Here is a 14,663-nt window from a genome sequence, read left to right on the forward strand (position 1 = left end):
GACAGAAATTGCAAACTTTCCACATATTATATTGATTTTCTAAATTAATTTTTCTAAAATTTTCCGGTATGAACGCCATTTCTTACTGTAATTTACATACAATTGTGTCGCAAGATGCTTTTATGATTAAATTATTATTCTATAAACTGATATTGAAACTGATATGACTTAATAATAATATACAACATTAACGCAGAATTTAATTTGATAAAAACTAATGCTATTATTTGGTTATTATTTTTATTGTATCAAATATATTTAGTATTAATGTAGCATCTCTTTTTAAATCATCCACATTTTTGTAATTGTTAAATATTGCAAACGAGTCTATTACAATATGAAAAAATAATTTAAAAAATAATTATTATGCAACTTTTTTCTCAAACAAAAAGACGAGGAATTTTTAATTGTCTAACTGTGTATAATAAAAATGTCTATTGACGCCAGAATTAAAATGTTTTAAATAAATCGCGAAATAAATACAAAAAATTATGCGAATAAAGTGACGCACGAACTAAGTACAATAGATTTAAATATATTTTTATATATATTACATTTATATTATTATTTTATATTACATTTATTATTTTTATATATAATCATAATATAATTTCATATTCTGCAGAGGGATAGAAATAACGTGACAGTCCAAGTTACATAAAATTTTAATCGGATTATAGAAATAACAGGCAAATGAAACAAGAAATGTCGAGCGTAGAAAAAGCGTCGCAATGCTTGAGAAAGTTAATGTACATTATTTTATTTTGTCGTAAAAGGATATCGAAGGCCAAAGTTTCAATTTAAATGCTGAACGGGGAGAGAGAAGTTCGCTCGGAATTTCTAGAAGAGCTCGCAGAATTACGCAAGGCATTAAATTATTTAATTCCAATAAGAAACGGTTCTCTTTCTCTCTCTCTCTCTCTCTTCCTCTTTCTCTATCTTCGACAAGTTTCCTTTTTACAAAGGTAACTTACTCGTTCGCCTTCTCCGCCGAAGTCGTATAATTGTTAATTAACTAAAAGCATCGAAGGAACCGTCATTAAAGGAAGTGACCTAAAAGACAAGCAAGAGCCAACGTGTGTTTACATGTGTAAGTGCGTAAGAAACTCAAAATCGTTTAAGACAAAATTTCTTTCGTGTTTCTTCGCGATCGAGTTTCAAATGAAAGTTCTTCGTGTTTCAAATTAAATTAATAATATCTAATATTAAATTAATAATATATTAAATTAATATTATCATTAATAACAAGATACCGATATATCGAAAAACTGGGAATCGGATATTAAATTTAGTCCAAAATTTTGCTTAATCAGAAGAAATCTCTTCCAAAAAACGGTGGACCAGAGATGCCTCATATGACCATTATTAACATTATTATCATATTCTGCGACATGTCAACGAATATTCTCGCCTTCATAAATAATCGTCTGGCTATTTGATCGACGAAGTACCTCCATTTTTCATCTAGATAAAAACTTGTTGAAAAGTCCCATTTCATCTCCGTTTCGCGTCAGTTCTCGTGCCAATTTTGCGGTGCTCGCTCATTACTCGAAACAAAATGTACGCAGACGTGCGTAAATTCGCGAACGGGAACAAAGGTCGCCCTTAATTCCTGACTAAATGTCCCGTACGTTGGCGCGTCTCCGCACACGTCGTCGACATTCGGACCGTCGAAATGGCGTAAATTCATTAAGTCTAATCCGCGCTAGTCTAAATCGCGCCCACGGCTGTCGTTCCCTCTTGTTGTCGCGCGCGGAAAATTTACATTTAACGACCGGCTTACACGATCGTAGATAGAATGGACGAAATTAACGTTTCCGGTCCGGGAGGTAGGGATTAAAAGAGTCATGGGAATACAGGCGTTTTGAAAACGCAATGATAATAAACGAGGAAAGTTCCGCTCGCGATATTTGTTTTCGGGATGACAAACGCGCGTTGATGATTCCGAAATGACGCACGAAATTACGAAATTATTCCAGACATTTCCATTCAATCAAGTCGCGCGAAGTGCCGTCGATGGTGATAATCGAATTTCCGGCAAAGTTTAGAAAATCTCTCCTTAAAGAACGAGGCGTTGTTTAACGTCCAGAAAATTGCTTCTGTTCACGGTTCATTCGTCCGGTTCAACATCACATATAAATACACATACTCATCAGCGTTACAGCATCACTCGATTAAACTAATTAACATAAAACCCGCATCGAGACGCTGCTCTCGTTGCAAAATAAATACAACGCAAACTTTATCGCGCATAAAATAAAAGAGGTCACGTATCAATCTCTCGCACCTATAGAATGCCGCTATTAACATATTAGCATAGCGATAAGAGTATCGTTATATATCCACGTTCAATGTAACACTAATTTTTCTAGTGTTTTTGAGCTAAAGTTTAAACAGCTAAAGATAGATGAAAAAGAACGGTGAAGTTCCTTTCTCGCGTTTAAAAGCGAGAAAGTTGGAGAAGAGAAGAAAGCAAGAATAGCCACTATCAAGATGTAATAGAGACGTGAGGGGAAGTAAAAGAGAGAGAAAAAGAGAGAATAAAGAACAGAAATAAGAAAAAGACTAATTTCTCGGCGACGTTGACCTTTAATCGCACCGGAATTAACGGAACAAGGAGGCAGCCTAGATAAAGGCAAGAAGCAGGGGAACATAAGGGACTACGCAGACTCGAATGCTACCTCCCCTTTAGACCAACCCTCCGCTCTCGTTTCGTCTCGACTACCCCTTCCGGTTCGGCTTTATACGAGCTTCCCTTACCCCCTTCTTTCGCCCTCTTCCCGCGGTATTCTTTGAATTCACGTCGAGGAGAAATTTATACGAAAACTTGACAATGCTTTCGGTCTGTGGCCCCGTCGCCTCTCAAGCCCTCTTCTCGCTCGCCTATCCCTCTCCGACGTGCTTTCGTGAGGACGCAAGTACACACACATACACATACGCGCGTGCAAAGGGGTGAAGAGCGTCTTCAACTTGGCGGAAAAACTCGCGGATGATGTTTGGCGCGCGGCTTTCGATCGCGACTATGAATTATATTCGTTTTATTAGATTTTTCCCCTCCATTTCCACTTTTAATCCTCGATGCCGCAAAGGCTATTAACGATGAGTAAACTCCGCGAGGACTTTACAGCTTAAAACTTATCATTCTCGCAGCAGCGTCCTTATGTATATATGTATATATTCCTTGTCCGATTTTCGAAATTATGAACAGCGAGATAAGCGTCTGTGCCCAAACTCTCTGCTTTTATCCCCCGTCGTCATTGTAGCGGGACGTAAAATTTGGCGCAATTCAAGGAAGGAAGACCTTGTTAGAGGAGTTTGGCGAGAAGCCTCGTTACAGGACTCATTTAACGAAAATGCATCTCGTAGAGAGGACTCTAAGTCTCTTGTCGCTCGGACACATAGAACAAGTTCTTGATTCATCTTCTGCAAATATTTTTATTTTTATTTTGTTAAGTGGGAAAAAGCACCCCTACTTACATTACATTATATCTTCTCATAAAACTGCTGTCTCTCATATTTCTTCATATATTATGGTTAGTTTTAGTAGTTACCGGAAAAAAGAATTACAATTGCAGGTGATCTCTTATCTTCATTTTTTAAATAAAAGAATTAAATTAGAATAAAAATGTTAAATATGCACTTTTCTCATTTAAATAAATTATTCTGATACTAATATATAGTTATTACAAACACATTCCAAAATAATGCAGGCCATAATTTGAGTCAGAATAATATAACATCATTTATCATTTTACAATATTATACGTATTAAATTAAAATTAAAATACACATAATATGCATAAATAAATTTATTAAAATATTAAATACTGTGTACATCACATATATGTATATGTATATATATGTGTGTGTCAAAATCGGGCAAGAGATCGGGAAGGATGGCAGAAGATTGTTGCACAAGTTTTGGTCCATATAGGACTGTAATGCTATGAAAGAGAGAGAGGATATGTGTGTGTGTATGTGTGATAATTTTATATAAAAAAGCAGCTTTTGAAATGTGAGTTTCGTGTTCGTCGATCGCGCTATTTTGAAGGATAGAACAAAGGCAGTCGCCCGTCATCGACGGATCAAAGCCAATGTCCTTTGCAGCAGTTAATACGTTTACGAGCTTCTTAGTTCCATTAACTAGACAGAATCAACGACGGCGTTCACCTCAAGGTTTCCTGGCGCGTAACTAAAGAGCCAACTACGAATCCCGCAGTTTGCGTCTCCTCGAGAAGTCGGGTTGAGACTTAATCGCAGCAAGAACACGTCAGATGCGGAAGGACTTCTATTATAGTTTTAGAGCCGTACGAGCTGTGTATCGAGCGAAACAACGTAATCACGATAAACGTGCGCACGTGGCACTACTGTGTTTTAATTGCAAAGTAAAAAAAAGTGTATAACTAAACATGATTCAGTTCAAATATGGAAATCAGATCTTTTATTCATGCTATTTGTCACTTTTACCATTTTATCCGACATTTGTACGCATATATAAAATGCATTAATATCGCAAAAATACGGCCGAAAATAACTCTGGAATTAAAGATATCAAGCAAATCTTTTTAAAGAGAAGCAAGTAATATTATTTCTACAGGAAGAAATAAAAAAATATCAGTAAAATGAAAATATAATATAAACTTTTCTCTATCTTATCTCGCGAAGAACTTTTATGGTATTGACATATTAAGTAATATTTTACCTTCCTCGAGAAAAATAAGTTGCGATATCTTTAAAGATTGAAGAATAATGTACGAGGATGATATTTTCAGAAATGCTCGATTTCTTAGTAGTGACAAGAAAAATTTTCACTTGAAGACAATTGCATATTTCTCGTAGCCATTTTATCGCATCGTATCATTTCATTTTTAAACGCGTTCAATTAACGCGCTTAATTAATACGTTTACGCTCGCGGTAAAAACTTTTAGCGCGATTATAAAAGTACGTCGAATTCGCTTTTTCGTTAAATTCTAGGGAAGCAGTGTTAAAAGGCAGTCGCCCATTATTACTATCACGAGCGACAATAATTATCTTAACGTTGCTGGAGCGTGGCAAAGTACGAATTAATTTGTCGGCAATTGCTTGCGCGAGGAAAATCAAGAGTTTGAAATTATTCTCTCTATGTAACACTTACTAAAGAAATTTTAAAAAATAAATTGTCCCTTTACTTATATTTTATATCTCTCATATTTTTTATATTTAACGAACGAAGCGAAAGTTCAAGAATATAAATTTATTGGGGGAAAAAAGATAAGAGGTACAGCTACCGTTGTGGCTTAATCGCCATCGCATTATATAATCCAACAAGCAATCTTGATTTTAAGCAACGAATTATGAGTATTGTCGCGAGAAGTCCTCTCTTTGTCAGAGTTATATGCGTGAAAACGGGGCGAGCCCATGACTTTCAGTTTCATTATCCCCAGGCAGCTATTAATTATCCGCAGTATCGACAATCGATTCTCACCGAGCGGAGTCGCGAACAAGAAAACGGAGAACGGCTAGAAATGGGAATCGCGTTTTCGTCGTTTCGCGCTTCGACGATAACGCATACCATCGTTTCTTTTGCGAATCGTCAGTAATGCCGACGATAACTTTGGCGATTTAGCTCGTTGCTCGCAGTTGAATTCACTTCATCCAGCGCTCGTCGTTCCCTTCGAGTTTCTTTCTCCGCGTACAAGCATTTCGCAAAACTTTGTATCCCTCGCATCCCTCGTATCCGCATTATTATGCGTCATAAATATGCGAAACTCAGCGCGGAAAAAAGATAAACAACAGAACAATGTAAGTTTCGCAGGAAGCGGTATACGCGACATGTGCCTTTCAACATTTTTCTGTTTCGCCACTATTGCAGTAATATTTTTTAATTGTTTTGTTTTGTTTCCCAGCTATTTTTTAACTTTAATCTATGATAACGAAACATTAGTTTTCAATTTTCTGTTTTTATTACTGCTATTTGACTACTTAATCTTTTATCATGTCGAATGTCTCAAAATTTATGTTTTATAATGTTTTATAGTCTCTTTTAAACTTGCACAACTCAAGTTTCTTTTAAAGTTGCGCAAGACAATATTCGTAAAAATATTATTGTATTGATATCGAAAATTTTCGAAAACTTAAATCTTGTTTTGGTCTTCAGTGAATCTTGTAGCAAAGATCTCGTCTTGTTTCGATTTTATTAAAAATTCTTATTTAATGTTAAACGATTATAAAATAATATTTAACATAAGCTTTTTATGATATATTTTAAAATAATTATTGCTATTTATGTCATTCGCTTATTTCCTAAAATTTTATATATATATATTATGTAGTTAAATAATTATATAAAATTTTATATTGTTTATTTTTTATTCTAATAATGATTTCTAAATTTGTTAATATAAATATTTTTATACATAAAATATTTTAAATTTATAATATAATATAATTTTTTCTCATCTAATAACAAATACACATATTTTAACTTCTCAAAGATCAATAATCTTGATAAGGCCAATATTCTTTTAATAATGATCGTAGTATTGTATCTTGATATCTAATGAAAAATTTAGTCTTGATCTTGTGTCGAATTTATTATAAGACTTGATATCTCGTACAATCCTAGTTTCTTTAAATGCTTAATTAAAATAATAATAAATAAATCATCTAAAATAAAATAATTATATGTGAGAAAATACATTTTGGAAAATACATTTTTCGTTAATGTTTCTCTTATCAATCATATCGGAAAATTATGATTTTATTTGATTTACTATAAAATCGTAAAACCACACGAAATCTGATGAGCATCGCGAAGAGAGTTGTGACTTGGTGAGTTGTTTATGACAATTGTAGAAGCTAAGAAAATCCCCCAAAGGCTCGCCAAGTATCCCTGTATTTTTGGCCTCGCAACCACTCCACCATGTACACTATATACGCGGAAAATCTTACGTACCCGGGCGTTAACGTGTTTTATGGTGGTCGAAAGGAGGGCAAACAAAAGTTTGCTCTGCAGAGCGTCGCAGTGACGTCGCGAAGGAGTTCTCGTTCCTTCCAACCCTCCTTCTACGAGAGGTCGCACTTCCATCCGCGTTGGTTGTAATTTTCCGCGGACAGGTTGCAGCCACCGTACCGTTCGTTTCCGCTACATGCACTACTAGCGTAATGCACTTTCTAAGAGACGCTTAAATAGTCGTTAACACGCGCGATTGTCTAACTTCACCCGGATGTGTTCACCCGCATCGAAAAGTCTTATACGTGTGCGAAACGAGAAGATTTATGTTCCAGTTAATTGCAAAGCTTATATTTGCAACGTTTGAAATGTGAGCTTGAACAATGTTAACGCGAAAAGATGTAGGAGAAACGAGTAGAAATATAACGCAAAAAAATATAAAATATATAAAAATATATCTTTAAAGATATATAGATTTAAATACAAATATATTAATTAAACTTTGTGACAAAAAATGTTTCAATATGTTAACAAAATATTTGTTATTGGATATACAAAAATGATTATAACTTGTGCTTCATTTTAATACTGCTCAAGAAAAAAGATATCTTTTCATTTCTTACGACTCATAAAATTACAGTCGCGAGTAATTATTTATTCTCATAAATGTATGCGGTCACTGAACAACAGCGTGTAATCTCTACGGCAGAGATATTAACTAGATTAATTAATTTAACGAAGCAAATATCTCGAATGTATGTACGATACTACTACTGACTCAAAAAGCTCTTTTTGCTTCATGAGCCGAGATCTGCTACGCAAACTTGATCTTCACATATATTACCCGCGCCTGAGAAAAGAAAATGAAATCAAACTACTCAATTATGTACTTATTAAAACTAAAATAAAATTTAAATTATGACAATTAAATTGCTAAAAAAAGGCTACATATATGTAATTTTAGCATATAATATTTTAAAACAACAACCTGCTCTCACAAACTAAAATATGTCGCAATATATATATTTATCATACTGTTAAAATACTCAATCATATTTCTACCTTCACAGTTATTTAATTATAACAACGACCTTCAGGACGAAATTAATAATTTATTGAGACCGATAGATAGGTAGAGAGCAAATAGAAAATTTTAGAATCAAAGTTATACTGGCAATTAAATTGCTAAAAAAGGCTATACATACATATATAATTTTAATCATTGTTTAAAAACAACTTTGTTATCACAAATGGATATGTAATATATTTATCTAAAATGGATATGTAATATATTTATCACACTGTTGAAATTCATATTCCTAGCTTCTGGATTGTCAATTATAACAACAATCTCCGCCACGAGATTAATAATTTATCGAGATCGATAAAGAGCAAATAGAAAATTTTAGAGCCAGAGTTATAATTAAATTGCTAATAAAAAGCTCTGGAAAAATGCTATACATATGTAATTTTAGAAATTTTTTGAAACAATCGATAAAGATGAAGAATAAATAAAACATTGTTGACACGGGCTCTCTTTCTTTCAGACCACGTGCCTAACAGAACTGCCAGATGTGGCGCCGTGCAACGGCACCGTACGGCTACCGCCGCCGTGCGAGGATTCGCCCAGCAGCGGCAGCAGCAAGGATCGCAGAGACGAGAGTCCTCGCAGGAGATGTCGGCTGTTGGCGCCTGTCCTGTTCTTAGTGGCCGTCCTGCTCCTCGGAGGTCTCTGTCTGCCGTTTCTACTTCAATCCGCGCCTGCCACGCACCAGCAGAGGCTGGACGTGATCAGGAGAATCCTCACTGAAGTGCCTCTGATCGACGGGTGAGCATTTGTTATTCGATATGCGATTGATCCTAGAAAATGAGTTTCGATTTATGTGGGTGAAGACGTCGAAAAGATATCCGAATTGCTTCATGTTTTCGACATCCCACGCAGCATCGCGTAATTTCCCAGAACATGTGTATCTCATTAATATCAAATTATTGTTCCCAAATCTCGTATATTATAACGCGCAATGGATATGGCTTTCTCTCGTTCTCTCTTCGATACAAGAATCTGTTTGGATTCAATGTTCTCTCATCTCCAATTACATTATAATTTACAGACATTCATATACATATATAATACATTTCGCAAACTCTTCAAGTATACAATAATATTAGGATGTAATATTTGATACGCGGTATTTGAACAAAAAGTATCATAGTCTAGTACGTGTTAAATAAATTTAAAAATTAATAAAGAATCCGATACTGTTCGTGAAATATTATAATATTGCTCGATAAGTCGTATTTCGATTTTCACAGGCACAACGATTTGCCCTGGAACGTCAGAAAGTTCGTACACAATCAACTTGGCGAGGTCAACCTGAGCAGCGACCTCGGCAGGGTCGACCCTTGGGCCAGATCAGACTGGAGTCACACGGACATCCCTAGATTACGCGCTGGCCTCGTCGGTGCACAGGTAAACCCAACATGGCATTCATTAAGTTTCCCTACTTTTTCTCTTCCTCGGTCATTACTTTTATCTCCCACTCTTCTAGTGCGCGCGCGAAGAAATATACCCCTATTATAGATATACTTTTACTTTGACTCATTACAATATTTACTCACACAATTTTTATATTGATTTATATTATCATTTATGAAACAAACATAGCGAAAAAGCAATTTTGTTAAAAAATGATTTAAATCTTGAGGAGCATCAATCAAATATTAATTTATCACACTGGCAGTTGGGTGAAAATAGAACTAAAATTATCTGCTTTCTATTGCCATTAACAAATCAGTGTAAGCTTTTTATGGAATATCATCGGAAAATCGTTCGACCTAAATAAACTTTGATTCTTTAAGCATGTGTGTGTATGTGTTAAGAAAATCAACGGTGTTTGATGTACGGGAATTTTAACAGAACCGAAACTATTTGATGCAGCGAGTTTATGCTCGTGACTGCTCTAAAGGTGATCCAACTGCTGGCAATTAGATACGAGCGGGAAGCAATCCAACTTAGACAAAGACGCGACATATGGCATCTATGGTAAAGCAATCTTATTGATAACGAATAGACCCATCATTAACGTAGAAACGTATTCTCTCAATCGGACCCACGCGCAAAAGCCGCCAATTATCGATATTATATACAAATGGAATCGCTACGCGCAAGTTGCTAGTATTTGCTAAAACGACTATGCAGCACGTAAACAATTCCAATTCATTATCAGTTTCATCTGTAGCCATCCATTGTAACGAATTGCCATTGATCGGCATATCCCGCGTCTGTAATTCTACTCGACTACGAGCGCGCCAATCCAATCAGATCGTGCCAAACGGTGTGTCGAAATGCCTTCCCAGGATGATTTGCATGCACACGATAAAACAGAAAATTTACTCGCTCGCAACGCCACTTGGAGTGGCTGATCAGAAGCTAACTAATGGCTTTGAGTGGTTCGCCGTCGAAAATCGCCAAACGGTCGATCGTAGACTCTCTCGATTTGCCATGATAATTGTGGACGAATCGGGTATCATTAACAGTCAATTGACTGCGTATCCTCAATTTACCACCGACGATTGTCGATGAAACATGAGAATGTTCAACCGAGCGTGAATTCTTAACGAATCCAGCTGATGGCCAAGCGGATCAGCTGATTCTCCTGAAAATCGCGAGACCGCGTCATCATCGCGCGATCGACCGCACTTGTCATCGTAAAAAGCTTCATGCGATATATATATATATATATATATATATATATATATATATATATATTAAAACTTCCCGATAAATCCGAAATTCTCAGCGTCTGGCTTCACGTCGTTGCTCTCAATCGCCGGTCTTGTATCTCGATAAGTTACGATCATTGAAACGGGTCAACAAGTGAGCACTAACTCTTATCGGAACCAGGAATCCCGCCTGTTCGATCCCGCCGTCTCTTGCCGAGATATTGGCAATCGACAAAGACAGACGAAAGAAGGATCATTTATCTACCTCGAATCTTCATCGCCGCGTCTACGAGATGTCTTGAAAAAATATCTATCGATCTCGAGAAATTTTGGAAAAATTTCAAGTCTAGAATCCATACATATACGTGATTAATCACGTGCGTGATTAATTTCTACGATTTTTTTAATTATTCAAAAATTTAATTTAAAAAAATTCAATTCTATCAAAGTATATATTATTAATTAATATAATAAAATTAATATAAATAAATTTTGCCGTATTTGCAGTATTTTTATTCGAGAAGCAGAAAATAGATTTCTTTGATCTCTGGAAACTATTCAATTTTGTCAATTTTTAATCCAATCCAGCGGACAAGTATCTTTGAAATTTGCAATTAGCTGATAAAAACTGACAAAGCCGTACCGTAACTTGGAGAGTGAGAAAGAAGTCAACTGTCAAAAGCAATATCATCTTCACTTTCCGTGTAATTCTTTGCATGAGAGATATGTCAACTTCCATGTAATTCTGCGATCGTAAAGATCGCACTTCAATGTATTATCACAAATTCCACTTTCAATTTAATTGATACTAAAAAGATAATAGTTAAAATAAAATGGGTCAAATTAAGCAAAACGTTATATATTTTATTTTATTATATATTAGAAATTCTTTCTTTCATCTTGCAATTTATTCCTGAACATGAAATTTATAAATATATAATAAATTTACATATAAATTATAAATAAATAAATATATATATATATATATAATAAATTTATATAAATATGTATAATAAATATATATAATAAATTCATAGTGATATAGTTTTACATTTAAAAAATGAAAGTTTGCAAGTTTTTATTAATCAATTATTGACCTTTATAGATTGCGTTAAAGTGACATGAAATTAATTAAAACGCATACTCTATTTTAATATCAGTATAATGAATTTTACTGTGACATATAAAATAAAACGTTTATATATTATTATTAATAGCAGATAATCTGATATATAGAATAATTGTATGCAATTTTCTGCTTTGAATTAAATTTGCGAAAAAATTAGATTAATCTCTTTATTATATATACATATATTGGCTAAAAGATAAAATTATATATTTGTCCCGCAAATAAAGTTTATTCATTGGACTGAAAAGAGTAATAAGCGACATAAAAGTTTGCAATAAACGCCCTTAAATGATCTAAATTAATCCATTGCTATTATTGGCATATTTCCAATGCTTCATAATTTATCTATATCGGAAAATTTTATGGAAAAATAAAACGGCATTTGTATCCAATCCGATATTTATAATCTGTTACTTGCGTCGCGTGACACGCTGCAGTTGATCCATAAATTTCACACTTTGATGTAATTTTATTACTTAGCGTCATCAAATACGGAACATCTTTATCTTCCGTAAGTCGTTTTAGTCTTCGTTAATCAGGAATGACACAGACAGATTAAGCGAAAGGAAATGTGAAGGAACACGTTCGAGACGATTGGAAGCGAGCGAGAATTATGCTTCAGTTTCATCGATTTATGCCGAATCCAATCTCCGGGAGCACTACGTTTATTACTGATTCTCAGCTCTTTTTAATCCCGACAATTTATTAATCGTGTTGATAGATAGACAAATAGCGGGTCGACATTCTCCTAATCATGGTTTTATATCGTTATATATTAAATCGAAAGGCTCCTTTTATCATTAACCGACTGTTTAATGCCGAAGAATCGATTGCTGTCAGAGAAGTTCGGTCTCTCATAAATAATTTTCATTTGGCAGTCTCTATAACGAGATGAATCAAGAATGGTCTATTTTCTCTGTGATTGAAGAGGAATCACTACGATATCGATTAAAATTTTAATATGTGTGGAGAATAATTATACAAATATTTCATTAGAGGCAGCATATTTTCCTTGTTATTAATGAAACATTTTTTGACTTTTTAAAATCTCAAAAAGAAAAGTGATTAAAATAAAATATTATATTCTAAAATTGCTATGCATTGAATATTTTTATAATATAAAATTTAAGAAAATATTTTTTGTTTGCTTCCCCGATAAAATATTATCCTTGAAAAAATATGAACAAAATAAAACAACGAAATATTATTTTTAATAACATCTTTTAAATAATAACATCTTTTGTTAAAATGTTTTATTTTTCTGGATATATTTCTTTCGTAAATCCTCAATTATGTGATTTAAAGACTATCTCAACAGAAACGAGAAACGATCGGCTGCTAATTAATTAATTGATGGATGAGAGGGAAGCTTCGCACCTCGATTTGCAGCCATATTTGCGATTAACTCTCGTCTCTTCTCATCGATACGGGCGTCGCATCCGTTCGCTCTTGGCCCACAGAGGATATTAATGGCCCTCTGGGTGCGTTCCATGACAGAGGCAAGCCAATTTCGATCTGGATCAATGGCGACACCATAATCAGCAAAGGCCCTCGGCTGAGCCATTCACTTAGGCTGAGGTTGCTGCCGGCAATCGCTATAATACGTCACTATAGAGCCACCGATATCTAAACTTCCCCTTCCTCCCATCGTTCTCCCAATCTCTCGCATCCTGATTGCGCGTATGACCGTTTCGCGTTCACATCGTTCCCCATCACCGGACCGCACCCGTCTTCGAGATTAAGCCAGAAATTAGATCGCACCCGAGTAAGTGGCCACTTGACGATCGCGTGACGGGAAATTATCTAGGAATCTTCGATCTCGTGCGAGAAGCGCTTCACGATGAGCGACATCAAGTAGTAAAGTAAGAGTTTGATCCGACCGTGCTTGAATTGAACGTTCGATAGTGGGAACGGTTGTAAGATATATTCTATATAAATTGCCGATGGTGAAAATGTAAGGGTGAAAAATATATTTAATACTAAATATATTAATTACCTCGAAAGGTGGACCGAATAGTGTTTGAAATGAACGATACAAAATTTGCAAAGGATTTTTCTCCCTTTTACTAAATTATAAATTTAACATAACATAATAATTTATTTATACGTTAATTAAACTTCCACTTGAAGTATTTAATTAATTTTACGAAACAAATGTTTTATTATAGAGATTTAAAGTGATCGATTAAAATGAAATTATTTTCTTCATTGTCATTATTTTCAATCACAACTCGCAATTAAAACTTATTTATTGATTGCTTCCTCGTTTATTCGCTTCTTATGTAATATATTATGCAATTTGCTAATTATCTAAGATAATTTGCTATTTAATAACGTTTCTTAACCCTGAACAAATGTCGTCGCATTTGTTTGAATGCAAATACATGATAACGGTCCAAACTGTAATTCTTACACGTACGAATTCCATTCACCGGACAAATACTTAGCCGAGACTCGATAGCGAGGCATACCAAACGATTAGTCATAATGGGCCAGCTCGTGTATATAGCTCGAAGTCAAGAACCCACGTACTCATTACGTATTCTACCTAGACTCCAGCTGCAGTCGAAACTCGGACAAGTTTGCGCCGACACTATTTGGGCGTCGGGAAAAGGGTGGGTAGGGGGATAGGGGGAGTTCGTTGGCGAACTTGGTAACAGTGTTGCCAGTGTCAATGGGCCGGTAAGGTCGTGGGGAAACTTTAGGCTTCGATTATCGAGACGACTAATTACGCCGACTCGTGCCTCATGTGGAGAACTCGAGTTAAAATTTCTTTATTATTCAGGAGAGAGAGAGAGAGAGAGAGAGAGAGAGAGAGAGAGAGAGAGAGAGAGAGAGAGAATGCCTAAATTTCGATGACAAATATAAATAGGCAAATA

General features: G+C 34.9%; 1 protein-coding gene across 1 annotated transcript in view; it reads left to right on the forward strand.

Annotated features, from left to right (window-relative positions):
* The window catches only part of LOC105255623 (dipeptidase 1), a gene marked incomplete at its 5' end in the record, with an annotated part of 99,723 nt that overhangs the window by 43,258 nt on the left and 41,802 nt on the right, over window positions 1-14,663 (forward strand). The window contains 2 exons of the mRNA XM_011265026.3: window positions 8,480-8,760; window positions 9,246-9,402. Coding sequence (XP_011263328.3) covers window positions 8,480-8,760; window positions 9,246-9,402 — 438 coding nt within the window. The remainder of the gene's footprint in view (window positions 1-8,479; window positions 8,761-9,245; window positions 9,403-14,663) is intronic.

The sequence above is a fragment of the Camponotus floridanus genome, unplaced genomic scaffold (assembly GCF_003227725.1).
Source record: "Camponotus floridanus strain SB8 unplaced genomic scaffold, Cflo_v7.5 scaffold23, whole genome shotgun sequence".
Lineage (NCBI taxonomy): Eukaryota > Metazoa > Arthropoda > Insecta > Hymenoptera > Formicidae > Camponotus > Camponotus floridanus.